The following is a 26,530-nucleotide window of genomic DNA, read 5'->3' as shown; positions in this document are numbered from 1 at the left end:
ATTTGCCAATTAATCTTTCTGCATTTTTGACAAATCCTTTTATATTTAATTGAAAGGTAATAAAATTCATTTTATTGAAGGAAAGGTAAAGTGAACATTTTGACTTTGAAGAAGGAAGCAAAATAGAGACTGCAACTAAACACCTTGTATAGGATCATGCACATGAACTTCAGTTTTCCTTCTCTCCCATAAACGTTGAAGGAGTTGGATTAATAGGGATTTAGGAACGGTCCAAGTTCAATGATGTATCAATTCGTATATATGATCTTTACTGTAATTGCAGTGCCCTTTGAAGATTGTAGTCACTGTCTCAAAATCAGCTTAGATTTCAAGGAATAAAATTTCTTATGTCACCATTTTAAGAGAGAAAATCTCTGCCTTATATCGCACACCCCAGCACCATTGTTAAAATTACGTTTTAGTATTTCCACTTACCTCAGATTTAGGAGACATATCATCTAATGCAGAGTCATTTGGGTCTACAAAGTCTTCAAATGGTGGTAAACTAGGCTTCTTTTTCTCTATCACCTCATTTTCCACTTTGACCTTTCCTGCCTTAGCATGCGATTTGTCCTTAATTGGTTTCTTTTCAGAAGGGGAAGCACTGGAAATGCTTTTGAACAAAAATTCAGAGCTGCTTTTCTTTTTTTTCTTAACTACAAGTTCATCAGAGTCCACATTCGGAGGCCTCTTAGTCGGAGCCTTAACGTCCTGTTGAATGCCTCCCGGCCCACTTACTGTGTTGTTTTCCAATGATTTTGGCTCTTTTGACATGGGTTTTGGTTCCTTAAATGCTGTCTTAGGAACAGTTTTCTCATCTTTTAGTGGCTTGTTTTCTTTGGGTTTCTTCGAGAACTCTTTGGAAGTTTTATTGTGTTCCCTGGAAGGTTCTTTGAAGGCACTTTTGTGCTCTTTCGAGTCTTTAGGTGGTTTGTCTTTGTGCTCTTTCGTGGATTTGTGGGGCTTGGAGGAGCTGTTACTGTTGCTGCTCTTATTTGGGTCCTGGAAGATTGGGGTGAGGGGGTGGGGGGGGGGGGGGTGAAAGGGGAGGAGAGAGGGGGGAAAAACAGCATTATAAACCTAAATATGACAATGCTTCTTGTGGAACATATGCATACAGTATATGAATAGCAGGACAGAAACAAGGGTAACACACTGCTGCAGTACGTACGAGGCAAAAAATTATAATTTTGTTCACACTTGCTGTCAAATGTTGCACATAAATAATGGTCACTTGGGAAAGGTAGTGAAGGATGCTTAGCATCCATAGAATAGTGCCCCATTAGATGTGTCTTCAGGTGTACAGAGGCACTTAACAGGAGAACCCCGCCCCCGCATTGATTTAGTCAATTTTCCAGCATTTTTAACAATTTCTATTCAGATACATTCTTCACATTTCAGTTTTAAAAGTGACATTAATGCAATTGTGTAGCACTGCTAAAGTGGACCAGCTGAACTGTTTGTCCAAAGGTTGATCATATGGAGAATCAGGAAAAGAATGGGGAAAGGTTCCCTTTTCAATTTAAGGTTTGCTCCTTTTTTATGCCTGCTGTACGAAAGGAAGCTTAACGTTTAATTAGGTTAACACCAACATGCACCATATATTAAAATATTTAGAAATAAAATTAAATTTGTTGCTGTAACTGATTGGATGCTAGACCATCTAATACTCTTCTCATAAAAAAAGTGTGGCCGAAATTCACATCTGTTCAAAAAACATTTTTTAATCTAGTTTCCCAGGAACACCATACCACCACCCTGCCTCAAATTCTAAAGCTTCTAAATGTTGGTGACACCAATGAATAGTAACCTCTGGCAATAAACCACCAGACTTCAGACCACACACATGGAAATGCAGTTTTTGTACAGGGCTAGTATTTCTAATAAAAAAATCAAAGGCTGCAATTACATCATATTAATGGATTTTTAAAAATGTTATTGAAACGAATGTGCCAAAATATATTTTAAACATATTTTTAAGAATATAACTGGATAGAAAAGCTTTAATAAAAAAAAGACAAGCAGTCACTTCAAACCCTTGTGGTTTGAAAAGGCTTGATTTTTGAAGAAGTTAAGAGTTTTCCATTACACTGATTTTCTGCAATATTGAAGCATACATTTTGAATGAAAGGGCACAGAACAAATTGCAAACACATGAAGTACCACCTTAAAATGTGGTCACATTTAAATGGGGAAAGAAAACCTGTTCCAAGTATTTTGTAGACCAAGTCTATACTTCTGTACTATTATTTGCAAGATTTTCCTGGAAACTGGCAAACGGCAGGTGGGGAAAGCGGTGCTGAGCCCACCGAAGGCAATATGGCACTTAGTAGTGCCAAAGAGTTTCATCCATGGGCTATATGTCGTATCACTGCCAGGAAAAAAAATTAAAATTATTCTAGTAGTTATGTTGCAGTAAGTGATTGGATGCTGATTTGCCCACCCTGCCATCATCTCAGCGCTACAATCATCAGAGACTCCACATTTAAAGGTTGCCCCAGCCACACTTTGTAGGTCGCCAGGAGGTGATGGCTGTCAAGAAATCCACCCCAGAGTTTTCAGACAGCTCCCTGGAGAGACACTCGGATGCAATAGAGGCCTGATGTGATGTCCTTTACCTATACACAGGAGGGATTTTTAAAAAATCAACTAGCAAGGTCACCAGCCAGCATTGGGCTGAGTGGCTGCAGCAGTGGTTAGCGCTAACGCCTTGCAGAGGGGGACAGGCATCCAGTGCAGGATGAGGATGAATGATCCCCTCCATTCTGCCAGGGTAAGTCATTCTTTACATCATTCTCAAATCACACAGACAGACCCATCACACATGCACAGGTATCTCACTCACTGCCAGCTCAAGGGATACCACCATTCACTCATCTTTCATTCCCCTGTGGGTCGTGTTCTTAACACCTCACTGCTCCGGCTCACCTTCCACAGATGCCAGGCATTCTCATCTACCCTGGCACATGTCCTGCTTACACTCTCTCCATCTATATTCACACAATAAAGGTTGGCACACAAGAGATTGATCCCAGATGGACAGAGGGCTGCCAGAACGGAAGGTCCTCACTGACTTAGAGGACAGAGCCATCCAGCTTGCTGGGGAGGATGCCCACCCCTCTTGTGCTGATGGTCGAGGTCAGCAGCAATAAATCAAATGAGGATCAAGGACTGCATCAACCATCAGACAACAATGCTGAGAGTCATCTCCTGTTTCTAAAGGCCACTGCCGTGCACCAATGACCTCTCCTTATCTGTCGCAGTCACATCTGGGAATCAGCCCAGAACCAACCAGCCATGTCCTCGATTCCAGCCGAGAGCAGTGCAGGGAGGAATTCACAGACCCCCAACACTGAACACAGCGTTCACCCACACCCTCCACTAGAGAGACACACCTCAGTGGGACTAAGATTTAGAGCAGCCTCAGGGTCAGTGATCATATCACATTTCCAGCTCCATAGCAGGTAGAGTCGGGGATATTGCAGGGTGCCAGCAAAGATGATTGCTGGAGGCCAGAAATCTGCAGAGTTCCAGTCTGATGATGAGCCTCTGCGCTTGGTCATGCCTCAGTTGCTGGAGCTCCAAAGGCAAACCCAGGAAAATCAGGATGGGATGTCTGGTAAACTCCTTGGATTGAAAAGCTGCATGGAGGAGTCCGTCTGCCGGATGTTGGAGGTGATTGTGCTGATACTCCAATGCAACAATGTCAACACAGCTAGAAGTGGCAGCTGCCATGGAGACTTTGGCCACGACTGTGCCCTGCACTGCTGCAGGTCATGCACTTGCTGGTATCCACGAGTGCCACTGCCAGAGATCAGCAGGGCTTCTTAAGTTCACTCCTGCTGCCATTCTATTCCAAGGAAGAAACCAGGGGCCCCTAAACACCTTGGGAGTGCATAGCCCAGGGACTTCCACCCAGGAAACTCGGACTATCCATCCCATCTGACGCCTCTCTTCCCGTGACCAACAGCTCCAAACACACAGGCAATGTACAGGATATGGAGAAGTGGGGATGAGGGGTTCAGGGGTTTGTTTGTGGAAGGTAGGTTTGCGAGTCTATAGGAAATGGAGGAGAAATTTCAACTCCCGAGGGCGAGCGCATTCAGGTATTTGCACATGAGGAACTTTATTCGTAAAGTGTTGTCCTCGTTCCCCATTTGCAGAGACCCACACTGATAGATCGGGGCTGCGATGGGGCAAGGGAAGATCTCCGATATATAGGAGTGTTTGCTGGAGATGGGGAAATTATCAATGGAAGAGGTGAGGGGGAAAGTGGGTTTAGAGCTGGGCCTAGGGCTAGAGGGAGGGGTGTGGAGTAAGATCCTGCATAGGGCGAACGTTACCTCCTGCTGCACTAGGTTGAGCATGATACAAGTTAAAGTGGTACATAGTGTGCACTTAGCGAAGGCGCGTGTGGGTGGATTCTTCCCCGAGGTAGAGGACAGGTGTGAGCGTTGTTCAGGGGGGGGGGGGGGGGGGGGGGGGGAGACTACAAAGGACTCGCATATGTTCTGGCCCTGCCCCAGGTTAGTTGGGTTCTGGATCTCATATTTTGAAATCATGTCGGAGATTGTTGGGATCAAACTAGAGCCATGTCCACTGATGGCGATCTTTGGGGTGTCAGACTCCCCGGAGCATCTGGAGGTGGGGGAAGAGAGGTTGACGTCTTTGCCTCCTTGGTGGCTCGGAGACGAGTCCTGTTTGGACGGAGGTCGACGGTGCCACCCAAGGCCTCGCCATGGTTGAGTGACCTGGTAGAATTCCAGCCATTGGAAAATATTAAATATACCCAGAGAGGGTCGGAAGAATGGTTCGATTCCAGGTGGATGCCGTTTATCACTTTCTTTAAGGACCAGTTCGTGGCCAACAGTTTGGGGGGGATGGGTCGGGAGGGTTAGATGGGGAGGGGATAAGAGAGGGGGAATAGTGGGGCTGAGGGGGGATAGTAGATTTAGGGTTATTGCTGTTACTTCGTTAAAATAAAACTGAAAGTTGATATGATATAGTTAAGAGTTTGTATGTAAGAATTTGATAATGTTTGGAATAAAATATATTTAAAAACAAAACAAAGTTCCTTTTGAAAAGCTCTCCTCTTTTCCCCTTCCTTTTCTGGCATTTATAATTCTTTTATTTGTAACTGAATTTTAGCTAATTCAATTGTCTTTTCTCAGAGAACGTGGTCAATCTGACAACCTTTACAGAGATTGTGGTCATTCTGACAAGCCGTCCGGAGAACGGGGTCAATCCAACCCTTGCAGAGAACGGGGTCAAATCAGACAACCCTTGTGGAGAAGGTGGTCATTCTGCCAACCCTTGCGGAGAACATGGTCATTCTTACAACCCTTGCAGAGAACGTGGTCTATCTGACAACCCTTGCGGAGAACGTGATCTATCGGACAACTTTGCGCTGTACGTGGTCTATCTTTTTTTTAATAAACACTTTATGGAGGTATTTTTGGTACAGTAACAACAACAAAATAAAAAATATACATGAAACCATAAACATTGTGCAAAAGCCATTTACCTCTCGTACAGGTCCCTCCCTTATTGACCCCCTATTCTAATTTAAACTCCCCCCCCCCCCCCACCCAGTCTGCTGACGATTAATTTCCCGCAAAGAAGTTGACAAATGGCCGCCACCTCCGGGTGAACCCTAACAGTGACCCTCTGAAGGCGAACTTGATTTTCTCCAAACAGAGAAAGCTACGCAAGCCCGATAGCCAGGTCTCTGACTTTGGGGGCTTTGAGTCCCTCCATGCTAATAGTATCCGTCTCCGGGCTACCAGGGAAGCAAAGGCCAGATCGTCCGCCTCTTTCTCCTCCTGGATTCCCGGGTCTTCTGACACCCTGAAAATTCCCACATCTGGACTCAGCACCACCCTTGTTTTTCACACCGTGGACATGACGTCCGCAAACCCCTGCCAAACTCCCCTAAGCTTTGGACATGTCCAAAACATGTGGACATGGTTCGCCGGTCCTCCCGCACATTTTGCACACCTGTCCTCCACCCCAAAGAATCTGCTCATCTGGGCCACTGTCATGTGAGCCCAGTGAACGACCTTAAATTGTATCAGGCTGAGCCTGGCACATGTTGCGGACGCGTTGACTCTACTCAAAGCGTCCACCCATAGACCATCCTTTATCTCTCCTCCCAGCTCCTCCTCCCACTTGCGCTTCAGCTCCTCGGTCTGCGTCTCCTCTGACCCTATAAGCTCCTTATAAATGTCCGAGAAGCTCCCTTCTCCTACCCACCCTCTGGAAACTACCCTGTCCTGAATCCTCCGGAGTGGTTGAAGCGGAAGGTTGACACCGGTTTACGAAGGAAGTCCCGCACCTGCAGATACCCGAATTGGTTTCCCCTCGCCAACCCAAACTTTTCCTCCAACGCCCTCATACTTGGAAAGCTCCCCTCTTATGAACATATCCCCCATCCTCTCAATCCTCGCTCTCCGCCATAACCGGAACCCCCCCATCCATACTCCCGGGGCAAACAGGTGATTATCACAGATTAGGGCTCAGACCGATGCTCCCACTGCTCCCACATGCCGCCTCCACTGGCCCCAAACTCTCAGGGCCGCCAGAATGTGGTCTATCTGACAACCCTTGCGGAGAACGTGGTCTATCTAACAACCCTTGCGGAGAACGGGGTCGATCAGACAACCCTTGCGAAGAACGTGGCCATTCTGACAACCCTTGTGGAGAACGTAGTCTATCGGACAACCCTTGCGGAGAACGTGGTCTATCAGACAACCCTTGTGGAGACCGTGTGTCTATTTGACAACCCTTGTGGAGAACGCAGTCTATTTGACAACCCTTGCGGAGAACGTGGTCTATCGGACAACCCTTGTGGAGAACGCAGTCAATCAGACAACCCTTGCGGAGAACGTGGTCTATCGGACAACCCTTGTGGAGAACGTGGTCTATCGGACAACCCTTGCGGAGAACGTGGTCTGTTTGACAATCCTTGTGGAGACCTTGGTCTATTTGACAACCATTGCGGAGAACGTGGTCTATCGGACAACCCTTGCAATTTTAGTGTTTTGCTATACTTTCAATGGTCTCAGCTTTCCTTACCTCTGCAGGTACTGCCAGTTTCAATTTATCTCCCAATTCAGTTAACTGCAGCACGGTAGCCTTGTGGATAGCACAATTGCTTCACAGCTCCAGGGTCCCAGGTTCGATTCTGGCTTGGGTCACTGTCTGTGCGGAGTCTGCACATCCTCCCAGTGTGTGCGTGGCTTTCCTCCGGGTGCTCCGGTTTCCTCCCACAGTCCAAAGATGTGCGGGTTAGGTGGATTGGCCATGATAAATTGCCCTTAGTGTCCAAAATTGCCCTTAGTGTTGGGTGGGGTTACTGGGTTACAGGGATAGGGTGGCGGTGTTGACCTTGGGTAGGGTGCTCTTTCCAAGAGCCGGTGCAGACTCGATGGGCTGAATGGCCTCCTTCTGCTCTGTAAATTCTATGATAATCTATGAAACTGACTTTTGGTTACTTTCTGTAACCAGTCAAAGTTGCATCTTCCATCCTTCGGAAAGTCTGAACAATTTCCAACACCACTTTGGATTCTAATCTGTACAATATACCTCACAGTAACTCTAATTAATTTGCGCAGTACCTCAGTACCCCACTTACTCATCTAAAATTATAGAATTCCTACAGTACAGAAGGAGGCAATTTGACCCATCGACTTTGCACCAACGACTTTGCACCCTACCTAGGCCCTCTCCCCCAACCTATTCCTATAACCCAATAACCTCACGTAACCTTTTGGACACAAAGGGGCAATTTATCATGGCCAATCCACCTAACCTGCACAACTTTGGAGCACCCGGGTTGAGATGCATGCAGACATGGAGAACATAGAAACTCCACACAGACAATCACCCAAGGCCGAATCGAACCTGGGTCTCTGGTGCTGTGAGGCAGCAGTGCTAACCACAGTGCCTCCTCGCCATCCAAAGGATTCACAGATCTGGGATTTCACAACAAATCCCAGAACTAAGCTTTACTATTCAGCATCCAGTAACTTGCTTTCCATGTTTCATAACATCCCAACAAATTATTACTAATCGGCATCCCATAAATCTTCCTCCACGTTTTGAAATTCCACCTCAAAAGATTCCAATTGATGTTACAACTAGATGGGAAGATCCCAGATGAAATCCTAGTTCAAAAGATCATAACTTAAAAAACGTGGAGGAACAGAGTCACAGGACCGATAATTAGTTTTAACACCAAGAAAAAACATCAAACATTAAAAGTTGGATTATTATACAATGCGCCTTCACTTCCCCCTTAGAATAGCACAGATTACAAATTACATTTTAAGCTACAATGGTCTCATTAGCAAGTAAAATCATAATATTTTCAGAATTCATTTAGTTAGATCTTGCATTATATTTGTTGCACAGAAACAAGACCATTCAGCCCAACAAGGCTTTACCCGTTTTACTCCGCACAAGCCTCCTCTCATCCCTCAACTAACACCCACCAATGTAAATTTGTATCTCATTCTCCTTCAATGTTTATCCAGCTTCCTATCAAATACATCTACATTATTTGCCTCAGCTACTCTTGCGGCAGGGAATTCCATATTCGAAGCCACACTTGCAGTAAAAGCGGCAGTAAGGCGGCACGGTAGCACAGTGGTTAGCACAGTCGCTTCACAGTTCCAGGGGCCCAGGTTCGATTCCCGGCTTGGGTCACTGTCTGTCTAGAGTCAGTACGTTCGCTCAGTGTTGGCGTGGGTTTCCTCCGGGTGCTCCGGATTCCTCCCACAGTCTAAAGATGTGCAAGTTAGGTGGATAGGCCATGCTAAATTGCCCATAGCGTCCAAAAAAAGGTAAGGTGGGGTTACTGGGTTACGGGGATAGGGTGGAGGTGTGGTCTTAGGTAGGGTGCCCTTTCCAAGGGCCGGTGGAGACTCGATGGGCCGATTGGCCTCCTTCAGCACTGTAAATTCTATGATTCTATGATAAAGACGTTTCTCCCAACTTCCATAAGTTCTGTTCAGACTACCTTGCCTTTATGGCTCCTACTTCTGATCATGGAATCTCTACAGTGCAGAAGGCCACTCGGCCCATCGAGTCTGCACCAACATTCCGAAAGAGCACCCTACCTTGCCCCAATCCCCACCCAGTGCCCATAACCCCACCTAACCTTTGGACACCAAGGGGCAATTTAACATGGTCAACCCAGCTAACCTGCACATCGCTGGACTGTGGGAGGAAACCGGTGCACCTGGAGGAAACCCATGCAGACACGGGAGAGAAAATGCAAACTCCACACAGACAGGTCGAAATCGAACCCAGGTCCCCTGGCATAGTCAGGGAGCAGTGCTAACCACTGTGACGCCCACATCTCCTGCCGCAAGTTAAACAGTTTCATTATGCCCTCCCCATACAAACCTCTCAGATCTTAAAGACCGCTATTAGATTATCCTACTGTCTTCTCTTTTTGAAAGCCCATTTAATCCTTCTTGATTAGGCATGGCCTCTGGCAACATTCGAATAAATATCTGGCTGTTAAATCTAGGTAAGGAATGAATGTTCTGGAAGGTGAGCCCATTTAGGCACATTACCCATCCGCCTCTCTAGAATAAGTTTTCATTATTTGGGGTCAGGGTGGCCCACAATTGGACCTAAGTTCACAAATTGAATTCTTCAAGCCTGATCAATAATGTTAAAAAGGATCTACAAAGGTGGAACAACCTTTCTCTAACTTTGGCAGGCAGGATTAAAACAATAAAAATTAACATACTCCTTGGATTTTTTTTTTTTTCTTTTTGTGCCTCTCCATTTTCTTGTCCAGGTCCTTTTTTATTAAGATTAATAAATTGATATCTACCTAAGAATCCCAGAATCCAGTGTTCTAGTCGAAAGGGATAGACAGACAGAGGGCTTGGCCCTCCCAAACTTATTGTTTTATTAGGCCACTAATATCCCAAAAAAATTGTATAATGGATCATTGATCCCGGTTCAATCTGGGGCCAAATGGAAGCTCGTTCTTGCACTACATCCACTTGTTTTGCCACCTCCCGCTGCCTTGGGAAAGCGGGCAGTATAATCAAAGACTCCTCACACCCGGGTTATTCTCTCTTCCAACTGCTTCCATCGGGCGGAAGATATAGAAGTTTGAGAACACGCACCAATAGATTCAAAAACAACTTCTTCCCGCATTTACCAGACTCCTGAATGTCTCTCTTATGGACAGAACTGATTTTTCTACACATCTTCTCTACAGTTGTAGCACTTCACCCGCTGTCAATGTATTTTCATTATGTATTTATTGTCTATTCCATTTTTGTTTCCATGTATGGACCGATTTGCCTGGACTACACACAGAACAATACTTTTCTCTGTACCTCGGTACACGTGACAATAAATTTAAATCTAAAATTTAGTTACTGCACCATTGCCCTTTTCTCCCAGTAGATTTTCCTCGAACCCGGTGGTCTCCTCTCAGAATCTGGAAACAGTTCCTACAACATTTTAAACTCATTTCGTGGTCTTCATGGCCCTTATTTAAAACAATCACCTTTTCTTACCTTCTGGACTGGACTCAACCTTCAACTCGTAGAAATTGAAGGGACTTGAACATTTTGGTGACCCGTTTGTGGAGGGGAGATTTGCCAGCTTTTTCTTAGCAGACAAATTTGAGCGACCCAACTCTGGTCTTTCACGCTTTCAAGATTGTGATTTCTCTCGTACAGCTTTCCCTTCCTGTCTTCTGGCTCCTGCTGCCAGATTGCTGAAAAGGGTTCCACCCTCAACGCAGCTGGGCAGGGGGGTCTAACTCAGACCTATACGGCCACATTCTCTCGTCTGATCCCTCCCCACTAAACGGGAGTGGGTGAAATGGGAGTGAACTGGCCCTTTACTCACTAGCGAGGCTTGGAGAGAGGCTCTTTGCAGGATCAACTCCACGTCCTCATGTGCCCAGTTAAGCTTAATTCAGGTCAAAGTTGCTACATTGGACGCACTTGACCAAGACAAGGATGAGTGGGGCTTTTATGAATGTTGAGAATAGATGCGATCACTGTTCGCTTTCCCCAAATTATATTACACATGCTTTGGTCCTTCCCCAGACTCGCCAGCTTCTGGGCTTCCTTTTCTAGCACCATGGTTGAGATTCTCCATTTGGATTATTCCCATAACGGCTGGTTGCCATTACTCTTGGGTAGAGGCGGACGTTATCGCCTATGCCTCACTGATAGCCCAAAGGCTCACTGTTCGACTGGAGGTCTTCAGTTCCGCCTAGTACCGTCAGCTGTTAAGGGATTTAGGTAGTGTTTAAGTTATTTACCTTTTCTTTGCTTTGTGTGTATTAGTTGCATTCTTTTGTTGGTTATTTGCTAATGTAAAATCTTACTAAAAACCGACTTTAAAACAAAAGAAATGCCAGATTTCTGAAAAGGGTTCCATCCTCAGCGCAGCTGGGCAGGGGGTCTATCTCAGACCTATATGGCCACATTCTCTCGTCTGGTCCCTCCCCACTAAACGGGAGTGGGTGAAATGGGAGTGAACTGGCTGCAAAAGCATTTCCTTTATACATGAGGAAAAGTAGCATACTTGGACTGTGACTTGTTATATTTCAGTTTAAGCAATGAGATTTAGCATAAACTTTACGTCCACAGACGCAAGAAGTGGGAATGAACCATCTACCCCATAAATGGAGTTCCACCTAAGCCAGCAGACACATGGGAACATCACCGCCTGGAGGTTCTCCTCCAAGCTACTTATCATCCGATTTGGAAATATATTGTCGATCCTTCACTGTCGCTGGGTCAAAATCCTGGAACTCCTCCCAACAGCACTGTGGGTGTACTTATGAGGCAGGGACTGCAGCGGCGGCTCACCACCAGCCTCAAGGTCAATTAGCGATGGGCAATAAATACTGGCCCAGCCAGCGACACCCACAAATCATAAAATTTACAGTGCAGAAGGAGGCCATTTGGCCCATCGAGTCTGTACCGGCCCTTACAAAGAGCACCCTACTCAAGCCCACGTATCTACCCTATCCCTGTAACCTCCACTTACTTTACGTAAAGAAGTAAATCAAAATATAACTTCTGTTCAGGTTGATATCTGTTAAATCATTGCCATTTGGAACATAAGTAATGCTGTTCTGTAGTTTAATGACAGTATTTTAACCTTGGCCATGAGCTTAGCTCAGTGGTAGGGACTCTTACCTGTCAGAAGACTGTGCGTTCAATATCCACACCAGGGCACAAATTTAGCTTGATGCTTCACTGCAATATTACAAATGCACTGCAATGTCACAGGTGCCATCTTTCCCTAACATATTAAAATCAAAATCCATCTACTTGTTCAAATGGCCATTAAAATATTTCATAGTACTTTTTCTGCATAAGAGATGGCAATTCTTTCAAAGCCCTGGTTAACATTCATTCCTCAACCAACACCCCCAAAACTAAATTAACCAATCAACTGAAGATGGAGTCAGCACGGCTGACAAATCAGTTAGAGTTCGTTGAGGATGTAACAGGGAAGTTAGACAAAGGAGAACCAGTGGACGTGATTTATTTAGATTTCCAGAAGGCCTTTGACAAGGTGCCGCGTAGGAGACTGTTAAATAAGTTAAGAGCCCATGGTGTTAAGGGTAAGATCCTGGCATGGATAGAGGATTGGCTGACTGGCAGTGAGTGGGCATAAAGGGGTCTTTTTCAAGATGGCAGCCGGTGACTGGTGGTGTACCTCAGGGGTCGGTGCTGGAACCACAACTTTTTACAATATACATTAATGATCTGGAAGAAGGAACTGTAGGCACTGTTGCTAAGTTTGCAGATGATACAAAGATCTGTAGAGGGGCTGGTAGTTTTGATGAAGCAGGCGGGCTGCAGAAGGACTTGGACAGGCTAGGAGAGTGGGCAAAAAAGTGGCAGATGGAATACAATGTAGAAAAGTGGGGGGTTATGCACTTTGGAAGGAGAAATGGAGACATAGACTATTTTCTAAATGGGAAGATGCTCAGGAAATCAGAAGCACAAAGGGACTTGGGAGTCCTTGTTCACATTCTCTTAAGGTTAATGTGCAGGTTCAGTCGGCAGTTAGGGAGGCAAATGCAATGTTAGCTTTCATGTCGAGAGGGCTAGAATCCAAGATCAGGGATGTACTTCTGAGGCAATACAAGGCTTTGGTCAGACCCCATTTGGAGTATTGGGAGCAGTTTTGGGCCCCATATCCAAGGAAGGATGTGCTGGTCTTGGAAAGGGTCTACGGGAGGTTCACAAGAATGATCCCTGGAATGAAGAGCTTGTCGTATGAGAAACGGTTGAGGACTCTGGGTCTGTACACATTGGAGTTTAGAAGGATGAGGGGGGATCTTATCGAAACTTGCAGGATACTGCGTGGCCTGGATAGAGTGAACGTGGAGAGGATGTTTCCACATGTAGGAAAAACTAGAAGCAGAGGACACCATCTCAGACTAAAGGGACGATCCTTTAAAACAGAGATGAGGAGGAATTTCTTCAGCCAGAGGGTGGTGAATCTGTGGAACACTTTGCCGCAGAAGGATGTGGAGGCCAAATCACTGACTGTCTTTAAGACAGAGATAGATAGGTTTTTGATCAATAAGGGGATCAGGGGTTATGGGGAGGAGGCAGGAGAATGGGGATGAGAAAATATCAGCTGTGATTAGATGGCGGAGCTGATTCAATGGGCGAGTGGCCCAACTCTGCTTCTATGTCTTATGGTCTAACTGTATTCTTTTTTCGTTTTCTGGGACCTTACAGAGCAAAACGTGATGGCATATTTTGTCTGCAAACGACAGAACGTTTGAAAGTTAGTGCGAAGCTCTTTGGGATGTCTTAGGGAGATTTTTTAAACAGGGTCAACCTCATGCACTTGATATTTTCAGTATTAGTTCAAAATAACACCAACTTATTAATGAGCCAAAATAAAAATTTAACTGAGATGAAAGTATCTAAAACGAAGGGCACATGGTCAGAATGAGCAAGAGACGTTCAACCCTCTTCTACGGACAAAATTCAAATCATCTCATGCTCCATTGAGCTGCATTAGAATTGGGCAGGTTGCTGTAGTAGCAGGGCATCTAATGTGATCTGCTGTTAGACCCTGACCCAGCATCCTTCAGCTCAAAATGTTTTACCCACAAAGTGCTCACTGATGACAGCAGAACAAGGGAAAGAGAGAGAGAATGTGGACTTCATTGGACACAGCAACAGGGTATCTCCTTGACCAATGCCTATTGAAAGGTACAGGAAGAGTAGTTATGACGGTGCAATGAACATCCAATCATTCTGCTACTCTACAACCCCATTCATTTTCAAGCTTCTTGAGGATAGTGGGGGAAAGCAAAAGATGTGCATTTGCACTACTACTGTTCCAGAACCCTAATATAGTGTGTGTGTAACCAATGCTAAGAATTCAAACCAATACATAAGAAGTACATCACTCGCATCAGATCCTTGGTCTTTTTGAAAACATATATGTTGCTTTGCCTTTTGTTCTAATGAGTTAACTATATTTTAAATTTGACTGTTTGGATTGCCTGGTAATTATCTGCACGCACATCTTCAAAGAATGATTCCTCACAAAGATAAGCCCATTTCATTCAGTGAAAAGCAGGCGTACATATTCATTTATCATATTGCTGGAGCTTCCGAAGCTCCAATATTTCAACTGAAAATAACATACCCCTCCTGCTTTCAACAATTTTTGACGGAATTCCTCAGTTGGATTGTTGAAGGTGAGTTTTTCACATCGTAGGTGATTTACAGGTGGATGTCCCTCAAGGTGCAGGAATAAGTCATAATCAAAGCGTACCTTCTTGGGCTCTTCCTGAGGAAAAATATGTAGAACTATTAGTTTTGAAGATGCAATCTCACCAGAATATTTTTGGCTTCACGACAGTTTACATTTTCTCAAGAGCTCTTTCAGCAACAATACCTCAATTGGTCAAAATGGTCACTCAACTGGGTCAAAGCTATAAAACAGTTTATTTAAACAAATCCAAAAACTTGATAATCAGGAGATTTATGCTGCTCGTGACTGTAGTATTATTTAGAGGACTGTATCCCAAGTACTCATGGTGCTGCAAAGAGGAAAGCTACAGAAAAATTGATTGACAAATCAATACAGCAGAACATTAATGCAACAATATCCTGGGCCACAGTTTTACTCCTGGGACAATAGGGTATGGGCATGATCTTTTAAATGCAAAATCTCAATTCTTTTAGACCATGGCCTTAGCATCTTAAAGTGTTCAAATGAAGCACAAAGCAAACTTGAAGAACAGTACCTCATCTTCTGATTAGACACCTTAAAGCCTTCGGGACTCAATGCAGCGTTCAACAATTTCAGATCTTAACTTCTCCCCCTATTATGTTGGGTTCACTTGTCTTTTTTCTTTTAAGCTTTCAGACAGCAGTTCTGCAACATTCCGTCTTTCCACCTCCTCTAATCACATCTTTTATTTCTTTACTTGTTCCACTACTACTCACTTTAGCTTGCGACACTAGTCCATTTGCCATTTCATCTTTGCTTTTCACCCTATCACACACCTTCCCTTGCGTAAAAACCCTCCCCCCTTCCATTTGCTTTAACCCCATTACATTTATAACTTTTCCTAGCTCTGTAGAAAGTTCATTAACCTGAAACACTAAACCTTTCTCTCCATAGATGCTTCTAGACCTGCCGAATATTTTCAGCATTTTCTGTTGTTAGCTAATAATTCTATCCCAAAAGATCAAAATATAGGTAGGAGGCAAACTAGCAGTGAATGGATGCTTTTCTGACTGGAGAAGTATGCAGTGGCATCTCTCAACAATCAGTATGGCTACTTTTCATATTATATGCAAATTTTCTGGAACTTGGGCATCGGGAGTAAGTACACTTTTGAAGTCTGTGGATGATACAAAACCTATCAATATAATAAATAATAAGCATGATAGTCGCAGGGTTCAGTGGGACATAAACTGGTGAAAGGGGGCAAATACATGGCAGATGCAATTTAATGTGTCTAAATGTGAAGTGATGCACTTAAGAAACAACATGAAGAGGCAGTACAATTTAAATGATGCTATTTTGAACAGGGGGACAGATTTCACTCATCTTTGAAGATGGCAAGGCAAATTGATAGCTAGTTAAGCGTGTGGGATACATAGCTATGTAAATAGGGGGACTGATCAAAAAGAAACCTAAACGCTTACAAATCTTTGGAGAGATCATGCCCAAACCCCAATCTTTGGTTAAGCCTCAGCTGGGGTATTATAACACACTTAAGCAAGGATGTCAAACGCCCTGGAAAGTTTACAGAGAAGACTTACCAGGATGATATCAGCGATCAGGGACTTACTTCAGTTATGTGGGGAGATTGCAGAAAATAGGATTGTTTTCCTCAAAGCAGAAAGTTAAGGGGACACTCAATAGAGGTATTCAAAACTTGGGGATTTTGACAGAGCAAATAGGGAGAAACTAATTCCTCCGGCAAGTGAGTGGATAACTAGAGATCATAGATTTAAAACAATTAGCAAAACAAAAAATAAAAAAGGGGACATTCAAATTCCGCTCCTCATGCCCCCAAACTCCAAAGAGGGTTAAGACCTGAAATGCATTACCTGGAAAGGATAATGAGAGTCAAGATACCACAAGAATTTTCAGACGGCAATTGGTCATGTAATTGAAGAGGGCTACTTTGCAGAGTCATTGGAAAAAGAGCTGGCTCAGGCATGAGGCAGAATACTCTCCTTTTGTATTGAGAGATATAGAAATGGAATTGAAAAGTGAGAAAACGGGAAAATTCTGCAACCTTTAGCCACAGTCTATTTCCCGTTCAATTTTAGTTTTACCAGGCTATTTTATTGGAGAGTATCTCCCCAAAATTAGGTGTGCATTGCCACTTTTGGAGAAGTGGAGAGGGCGGGGAAGAATAGTTGGTGGTGGGAAAGAAAATGCTTCAATATTTTTATTTTTTATTTTTATAAAAGGCCTGCTCCAAACACTTGCACAGGCTATTGCCTCCTGCAGTTTTCATATTTGACCAGTCAATTAGAATCATAGAATTTACAGTGCAAAAGGAGGCCATTCGTCCCATCGAGCCTGCACCAGCCCTTGGAAAGAGCACCCCACCCCAACTCCACACCTCCTCCTCATCCACATAACCCAGAAACCCCACTCAACCTTTTTGGGCACCAAGGAAAATAAACTTGGTGAGTTAGGGTACAAGCTGCAGTGTTTCAAATGAACTTCAACTTAATGAAGGATGACTATTGGAAGTCTAGCCAGGAGTGTATTGGAATATACAATCTAGGGGTAACAAAGGCACAAATGGGGATTTTGGCAGGAGAGCAGTGGCAGGGTTGGAGTCAATCTCAGATATCAAGTGGCCTTACAAATGAGTGCGAAGGTCTCCTCACAATCAAATACAGTGCCATGGTTGCAAAGAATCTGGTATCCAGGTATGCTTCCTAATTCAGATATTGCTGTATTAAACATTTAGACCATCCCAAGTGTAACAATTGTAAAATCCACTGCGGTCGTCTCCCAATCCTTCGGTTAGTACTTGTTGCAGATGTTTTGGTCTGATAACCAAATCCAGAGCTGAACACAGCAACAAGACTTCTGGCTCCATTAGAAACGGAACAAACATGCTCATCTAACAGCTACACAATGAAAGTAAATTCAGCCATTAATTATTTACCCCAATGAGTCAGATTTTAAAAAAAGGTTTATTTGATCATTTTGTTTTTCTATTCCTCCCCACTGAAACACTCCCTTGAAATGTATCTCCTTTGAAATGGAAACAAACACAATGATGTTATCAAACAGTGGAAAATGCTGAATATGGATGTCACAAGTATAGAATTCCTACAGCACAGAAGGAGGCCATTCGAGTCTGCACTGACCCCCTGAAAGAGCACCCTAACTAAGCCCACTCCCCTGCCTTATCCCCATAACAAAATGTCACCTGCACATCTTTGGACTGTGGGATGAAACTGGAGGACCTGGTGGAAACCCACGCAGACACGGGGAGAAAGAGCAAACTCCACAGTCACTCAAGGCTGGAATTGAACCCGTCCCTGGTGCTGACCACCTTGCTACCCATTTAGTAAATTACTGAAAAATGCACTATTAATGCCTGTTTTTAACAGTTTGTAAACATGGTGCATTAGCTGTTTTGCCAGACATTCCACGGTGCTAAGTAACTGTTTCAAAATAATTTCCTCCCTCCCCCAACCACTGGGGGCTTACTCCCCTTTTAAAACTATTTAGCTGAGCATCAAACTAAATGTGTTCAACCAATTCTGGTTAGGGTGAATGAAAGGGTTAAATTCTGTTACCAGTTAAAAACTTATGCAAATCACATTTCGGCATACAATCCAACTTCATAACCTCTGCTGCAGTGCACACTTAAAAAAAAAGCAGCTGTAAACTTTAATCCTGCTTTTATTCCAACTGCAGGCTAAGAGTGCATACTAAAATGTCACATGATAGCTTCTTTACCTTGTTTTTGAAATACACTTCAATCGGCATTATAAAACCAGCGTATCCTGACTCCTCCACTTTGTATGGTGGATCCTTGCACACTGCACTCAAAAAAGAAAGAGATTATGAAATAGTTCAGAACAGAAAATACTCACCCAGAGGTATAGGTAATAACCTGCAATAGAGTGGAAGTTTAAGTAAAATATATACTGAGGTGATACCAAAACAAGTAACTTTTCCCAAAACACAAATCATGCCCAGGGCAAAAAGAAAACTCAACACAACATGGAAAATAGAAATGTGAAAATTCACCCCAAATTTCTTTTCTAAATTCTTTTACCAGAATGTTGCCTGGTATGGAGGGCATAAGCTATGAGGAGCGATTGAATAAACTCGGTTTGTTCTCACTGGAACGAAGGAGGTTGAGGGGCGACCTGATAGAGGTATACAAAATTATGAGGGGCATAGACAGAGTGGATAGTCAGAGGCTTTTCCCCAGGGTAGAGGGGTCAATTACTAGGGGGCATAGGTTTAAGGTGAGAGGGGCAAAGTTTAGAGTAGATGTACGAGGCAAGTTTTTTATGCAGAGGGTAGTGGGTGCCTGGAACTCACTACCGGAGGAGGTAGTGGAAGCAGAGACGATAGGGACATTTAAGGGGCATCTTGACAAATATATGAATAGGATGGGAATAGAAGGATACGGACCCAGGAAGTGTAGAAGATTGTAGTTTAGTCGGGCAGTATGGTCGGCACGGGCTTGGAGGGCCGAAGGGCCTGTTCCTGTGCTGTACATTTCTTTGTTCTTTGTTCTTCTCGACATCAAGCTTTTTACAAATGGCAAGTTCAAATGCCACATTTTTCCCCAGAGAAGGACTACAATAATGTCCAACATTTGGGATGAAGAGGACAGATGAAATGGGATCTTTTGCAATGCTGCAGCAAGCCTCAACTGGAACTTACAACAAAACATGTAGAACCTGTCCTTTTAACTAGAGTATGTCAAATAGAAGCCAATAGAATCATTAATGTACCAAGTAAATTCCCCATCATTCACCAAGTGTAAAATTCTCAATAAATATGATTTGGCCATCACGAAGGAAAATAGATGTTCTAAACAAACATTGTTAACTTACTGCCAGATTATATCCAAAGGCAGCAGTACAATAGACTTGATTTACTGACTTGTTAGATTTGTTCCAGTTTACATGGCAAAGCTGAATGAATTATTGGTTGGACTTGGGTACAGACATTTACAGATTGGAAACAAAAAAGCCTAACCCGAGCATAAAATTCCTCAGCACTATCAGTTGTATGCTTTCAGAATTAAACTGTACTGGTTGTAGTTGCAGTGTCATGCGAGAATACCTTTAAATGGGTGTTTATCAGTGATGTCAGAGTGTGGGTGGAGCTGGGCTGTCAGTCAGCTTTTTACTTTCGCTTTAGGCTGTTTGCATGCAGGGTGTGTTTTAGTTTAGTTTTCAGTGTTGGAGCTGAAGCCAGACAGAGCAGGTGTACTGTTGATCTCTCTGCCATGAAAAGACTAACTCTTGAATTTTATGTTTTCAGTAGTGAATGTAAACCTGATGTGCTTCAGTTAAAAGGTGTTTCTTTTGTCTTCTGGATGTTGTTTGGGAAGTTATGAAGGATTACTTAGTGTTGTATTCTTTGAGGGTTGTATTTGAATTGATGGTTGCTAAGATGCTCACTGTATGTTTTAAAAAGGTTAACTGGAGTTCATAGAATAAACATTGTTTTGCTTTAAAAAATACTTTTCCATTTCTGCTGTACCACACCTGTAGAGTGGGCTGTGTGCTCCCCTTCCCACAATCTATTAAAAGTTGTGGATCAGGTGAACTCCATGATACACTTTGGGGTTCTCTAAATCCTGGCCCATAACAGCAGATACAAGCCATTTCAAGTCAAATTAAATCAAAATGCTAGAAATATATTGCATGTCAGCAACATCTGTAAAAAGTTAACATTTGACAAAAGGTGCTCAAAACCATGAATGGTTTTGATAGAATAAATAAGAAGAAACTATTTCCAGTGGCAGAAGGGTCAGTAACCAGAGGTCACAGATAGACAAAAGTACCAGGGATGATGTGAGGAAATGTTAATTTAAAAAAGATAAAACAGAGTAAGTTGTAGTGATCTGGAATGTCTGCAAGGGTGGTGGAAGGAAATTCAACAACAATCTTCAAAGGGGAATTGGGGAAGTGGGGAAGTACTTATATGGGAAACAGTGCACAGGACTGCGGGAGTGAGACTAAGTGTATAGCTCTACCAAAAGAACTGGCAGGGGCACAATGGGCTTAGGGGCTTGTGAACATCAATGACAGCATTCTGTATTTATTTCAAACTTCAAGAATGTTCTTTTTTAAATTTAATACAGCGTCAACCTTCAGAATGTATACTACTGGCAGGGAGCCTCGTCCACGTGGTAGACCTTTTGGGACAATGATGCATTTGTAAAACTGGCCCTAAAAGTTGTTTTTCCTCCATTAACACTGACAATATTCAGTACTTTATTGGCTGCAAAGGCCTCGAGCCATTGAGTTGCGAAAGGTGTTATAAAAATTTAAGTTTCTTAAAAAAAAAAGTGGTACAGGAAGTTGGAGCTACCACACCTCCTACCCAATCATCATCATTCAGACATATCTTAATTGGGGGTTTCTGCCTTTACAGGAGGTGGTTTACGGAAACAGAAACAACATTTGGTGGTGACCCGAAATTAATCTATTAAGATTCAAATGACCAGACCAGATTTCAGACTGAGAAATGCATGGTATCACCTATATTTTAAGTACACATTTATTTGGCACCTGTCTCCATTAGTTTGATTGCCTTATTACTCTCCAAACCTAACTCCACCACTTCTTTGCTCCTTTCCACCATGGACTGAAATGATTTTACTCTATTAATAGCTTCCACATCAGTTTTCTTACTGTACTAAAATTAAATATATGAAAGTGCAAGAACAGTCTTCAAAACATCATGAAAATTAAGTAAAGGTAATGAAGCTATTGGTGGGGTAGTTATAATTGACGGGTGAATTGCTGAATATTGAGTTTAGCCCTTTAGTAGACTCCATAGATTATAGACTAGGTTTAATATATTCTTGTTAAATTTTGATGCTGTAACCTGACACAAAGCATAAAGATTTGAAGTGAAATTTGGGTGTAAAAGCCTAAACTGACACCAAAACCAAGTGGAATAAAGTACCAGGGATCAGTGTTGGGACCAGTAAAGTTTTTATTTCAAATCAATGACTTGGACTCAAGAACTCAATACAAATAGTCTTGCCAAAATAGCAGGGCCAGTGAATAGACAGCTCAAATATTGCAGAATAAATTGGGCAAAATATATGCAAGTGGACAGAACGTTGAAAGATTAAAGTTAATTCAAACAGATGTCAAGTACTGGAAGGACAATAGGCAATACATATCCTAATTCAAAGTATTGGAATGCTTCAAGCTAAAGTTGAAAGAAATTATGCGAGTTTTAGCAGACTGGTCGTGCAAAGTATCTAACAAAAAAACAAAACAGCACTTTGAAGGTCTTAGTATATTGACAAATAAAACCACCATACTTTAGTCAGACTATAACTTGCGTATGGTGTCCAGTTCTGGTCACCAGTCACAAAGGTGCCACAAGGCTCATCAAGAAAGACTAGAGAAATTGTACTTCCCCAATCTTAAAGGTGACATTCATGGGATACTTCAGTAACATAAAAACAGGAGTCCTACCACCAACAGCCCCTCATGTGCGCACTGCCATTCAATGCAAAGGTGGCTGATCTGTGACCCAAATATGTATACCTGCCTTTGTCCGCAAAACGATTGATCATAGAATTTACAGTGCAGAAGGAGGCCGTTCGGCCCATCAAGTCTGCACCGGCCCTTGGATGTAGCACCCTTCTTAAGCCCACACCTCCACCCTAAACCCGTAACTCCATCTAACCTTTATGGACACTAAGGGCAATTTAGCATGGTCACTCCACCTAACCTGCACGTCTTTGGACTGTGGGAGGAAACCAGAGCAACCGGAGGAAACCCACACAGACACGGGGAGAACATGCAGACTCCGCACAGACAGTGACCCAAGCCTGGAATGGAACCTGGGACCCTAGAGCTGTGAAGCAATTGTGCGAACCACTGTGCTACCGTGATTGATTGATTTTCTTTTTAAAAACCAAACCAAGCTTCAATTTAAAATTTAACAACTGGTCGTGCAGTTTTTAATTTCACTGATGAAATGTCTGGCTGCAATTTTTAGAATGCCCCCAAAACTTATGCGCCCCAGCCATCAGAATTAGGTGTATGCGGCCTTCTAAATTCCAGGAAATATTGTACAGAGTTTGTATCATCTCTCCTCGTAATGCAAGCCTCAGAGTCCAGGCCATCATTCTGGTCAATCCACAATTCACTCTTTCCACAGTCAAGTTGGCATGCCCACAATTGCTCGCAGTATGCCAAGTGTATGTTCCAACCAGAGCTTTGAAGAGCTGAAGCACATGTTCTAACCCCTTGTATTGTAAATATGAAATTAGGAATCTTTAGTTAAAATTTCAGGGCCCACAGATCTTTTTGGACTCAATGTTTCTGGATTGTCACCATTTAGAAAGTATCCTCTTCAAATGAAGATGCATTTGCTGATGCAGAAATCAATTTGCTAGTTTTGTGCGTTCACTTAACCAGCCAAGCGGTACCCATACAGCGACATATGTGGCCCAAACCTTCAACATCACAGCAGTGACATTGCCTGGGCACACATTCTTTGCTGTACTATCGCCAGTACCTTCAACCACTTGATTCACTCCACAGCTCAAATTGGCTGGTGGCTGGCATTCCGGATGCTGGGCACTTCAGTTGGAGACAAAAGATGGATCATCCATTCAGCACTTCAGGCTGAAGACGATTGCAAATGTTTCAGTCTTGTATTTTGCACCGACTTGTTCGGCTCCCCCAACCCACCACCGCCCGTCCTGAAAGGTTTAGGAGCCTCCACCTCCTGTTAGTTGTAGATATTCCTGGACAATTAACAATGGGATGCAGCAGAATATTGGCTGTTGGATTGCTTTGCTTTCTCGCTCCAGATGCTCCCACTGTTTAGAATGCATGTAGTCCTGTTCTGTTGCTTCACCAGGTTGGTAGCTGGTTTTTAGGTGCCTGGTCCTGCTTCTGGTGTGCTCTCCTGCACTCTTTAAACTGACTAGGGATTGATCTCTGGCAATGGTGCAGCGAGTGTTATGCCAGGCCAGGACATTACCGAGGTGGTTGAATACAACACTGCTGCTGGTGGGGTGGCTCACAACGCCTCTGGGTCAGTTTTGAGCTGCCAGACAAGTTCAGAATCTAGCCCATTCAGCATGGTGGCAGTGCCACACAACATGGAGGATGCCCTTCATCTCTACAGCACTGTGGTGGTTATTCAACGGTCAAGAACAGATGCACCTGCAACAACTAGATTAGTGAGGAAGAGGTGAGGCAGGTTTCTCCCAATTCTTGTTCTTACGTCAACATCTGCTGCAGCCCCAGTACAACATGTATGTCTATCAGGACTCCCGCCAATAGTGGTGCTTCTAAACCACTCTTGGCAATGGACATGAAAAATCCCCACCAACACCCACAATATATTCTGTGTTCGTGCTACTCTTCTACTTCTTCCAAAAGGTGATTCGTCAGCTAAGGGAGGGCGGTAGGTGTTAATCAGCAGGAAACTTCCTTGTCCTCGTTTGACACAATGCCATGAAACTCAAAAAGGTCTGAAATCAATTTTGAGGACTCCGAGTCACCCCCTCCCTCGTGTGCCGCCAACTCCATTGGACAAACCCAGTGATGGTGACAGGAGAGTATGGAAATTCAGTGCAACTTATGATTCAGTGAGAGAGTACGGCTATGTCAGGCTGTTGTTTAGACTTGTGCGCCAGCTCTCCCCAATTTTGGCAAAAGCTCCCAGATGCTAATATGGATGGCTCTGCGGGGTTGATTGGATTGGATTTTCCAGTACCTTGGACTATGCTAGGTGGTTTGTCCAGTTTCATTCTTATTCGATTTCCCAGTGGCATTCTGTTGCAAGTGAGTAGCTTGTTAGAATATTTCAGAGTGCAGTTAAAAGTCAACCACATTTCTGGAGTCCCACGAGGGCCAGACTGGGCAAGGACACTAGATTCTCTTCCCAAAGTACATTTGTAAACCAGATGGTTTTTTACGACAATCAACAATGGTTTCATGGTCATCATGGAGACTGCCTTCTTAATCCATATTAATTAAAGTTAAATTCCATCAGCTGCTGTGGTAGGATTTGAACTTGGTAACTGGAACATTTGCTGGGCCCTTTGGATTACTAGTTTGGTAATAATGTCACTGTTCGCAGAAATGTTATATCTGCTTCCTGCACTGGTAACCATCATCGTCGTTGATAAGATTTTCTCCCACACAGCTTTGTAATATCTGAAAAGAATTTGGAGTCAAGAACGTCACAAGGACAATACATAAGTGATCGCGTGACAGAAGTGGCTCAACAAATTTAAAAACCAGACAGTACATCAAGTTGCAAAAATTCTGACTTTCTGGCTGGTGTGATCAATTTATTTGAATCAAAGTTAAACAATCAAATCATTTTGTTAAGAGCACCATGATTTTTATAGATGAAAACCCCCGAGTCTCTTCAGTTAGTCACTTAGAGATGTTCAATTAAAACAGCTGTACCAGTATTTATGTGCTGCTGACAGCAAGTACTTAGACTTGCCAAAATTCCCCTAGCCTACATTTTAAGGCAAGATTTTAAACTGTTTGCAGAAGTGGGTTGAGTTGTCCAACTACAAATTTCCTTTTAAATGAGGACTCATGTGCTATTGCTTCAAGTCGTGTCTGACTTTATGTGCCTAAATATTACAGTTTCCCAAGAGAATACCACAATCAGTACAAATCATAACAATTATCCTCCAAAAACCAACCTCATATTGAAACACTGCAGGTTTTGCTTTGAAGTTTCCCCAATACAAGTTTTAAAAATATATATCAGACGGCGAATGTTATATGTTGAAGCGCCATTGCACAGGTTCAATTCCCAAACCGGCCTCCCCGAACATGCGCCAGAATGTGGCGACGAGGGCCTTTTCACAGTAACTTCATTGAAGCCTACTTGTGACAATAAGTGATTATTATTGCTATAAAATACAGCACTGGAGGCCATTCAACCCATTGAGTCTACCCCAGTTCATTTGAAGAGAAAACACCTACTGTGCAAATACATTTTCTTGCATTGTCTGGTTCTTCTGCCAGTCACCTTGAATGTGTGTCCTCTGGTTACTGATCCTTCCCACTATAATTTTTCTTTATAAAATATCATGAGAGGCTTTAGATAGGGTAAATACATTTCTATCATATCTTCCAACCACATTTCTATCATATATCTTCCAACCTATCTTGCTGTTGAAATGACAAATTTCCATGTCAAGGTTACTTCATAGCTACCATGCAAATGCAGCAACTTCATGCCATTCAAAGTTGAGGCAGACGGCATGATGCTGCATTGCAAAACTAAAGACAGAGTGCATCCCAATTCAGATGCAACATTTGGATATTCACATTTAACCTATAAAGATGCAATTTGTGCATAAATAAAGCATCAACTGCTTTATTTGCTGTCAACCATTACATTCACCGGAGGAAGGAGCAGCGCTCCGAAAGCTAGTGACTTTGAAACAAACCTGTTGGACTTTAACCTGGTGTTGTAAGACTTCGTACGGAACCATTACATTGACAGCAAACACTGACTGACCAATTAGTGTAATAACACAAAGTGCATTCACTGACCTATGTCAAGAACTTGGTTCTACAAATATCATTCCTGCTAAGATGCAACAAATGATGAGGTTCTAATGGCAATATAACACTACTTTTCCCAATGAACAAATTCCATCAATTCAACTTGCTGGCAAGAACCAAAATGACCAGCTGCAGGCATTTACTGACACGCAGGACTATATGGAAACTCTGAAAGCAAGTGGAGACCATCATAAGGTCAATGCTCAATACAAGATGCATACAGAAACTTA

General features: G+C 43.2%; 1 protein-coding gene across 3 annotated transcripts in view; it reads right to left on the bottom strand.

The window, feature by feature from the left end:
* Nucleotides 1–26,530, bottom strand: part of mllt3 (MLLT3 super elongation complex subunit) — a 187,169-nt gene that overhangs the window by 95,071 nt on the left and 65,568 nt on the right. For all 3 annotated transcript variants that reach the window (XM_072516933.1, XM_072516934.1, XM_072516935.1), the window contains exons 3-5: nucleotides 18,487–18,569; nucleotides 14,680–14,823; nucleotides 436–1,002 (exon numbers count right to left, since the gene is read on the bottom strand). In XM_072516933.1, the coding sequence (XP_072373034.1) occupies nucleotides 436–1,002; nucleotides 14,680–14,823; nucleotides 18,487–18,569 (794 nt within the window). The remainder of the gene's footprint in view (nucleotides 1–435; nucleotides 1,003–14,679; nucleotides 14,824–18,486; nucleotides 18,570–26,530) is intronic.

This window comes from Scyliorhinus torazame, chromosome 9, assembly GCF_047496885.1.
Source record: "Scyliorhinus torazame isolate Kashiwa2021f chromosome 9, sScyTor2.1, whole genome shotgun sequence".
Classification (NCBI taxonomy): Eukaryota; Metazoa; Chordata; class Chondrichthyes; order Carcharhiniformes; family Scyliorhinidae; genus Scyliorhinus; species Scyliorhinus torazame.
This window is presented reverse-complemented; position numbering and strand designations above follow the sequence as displayed.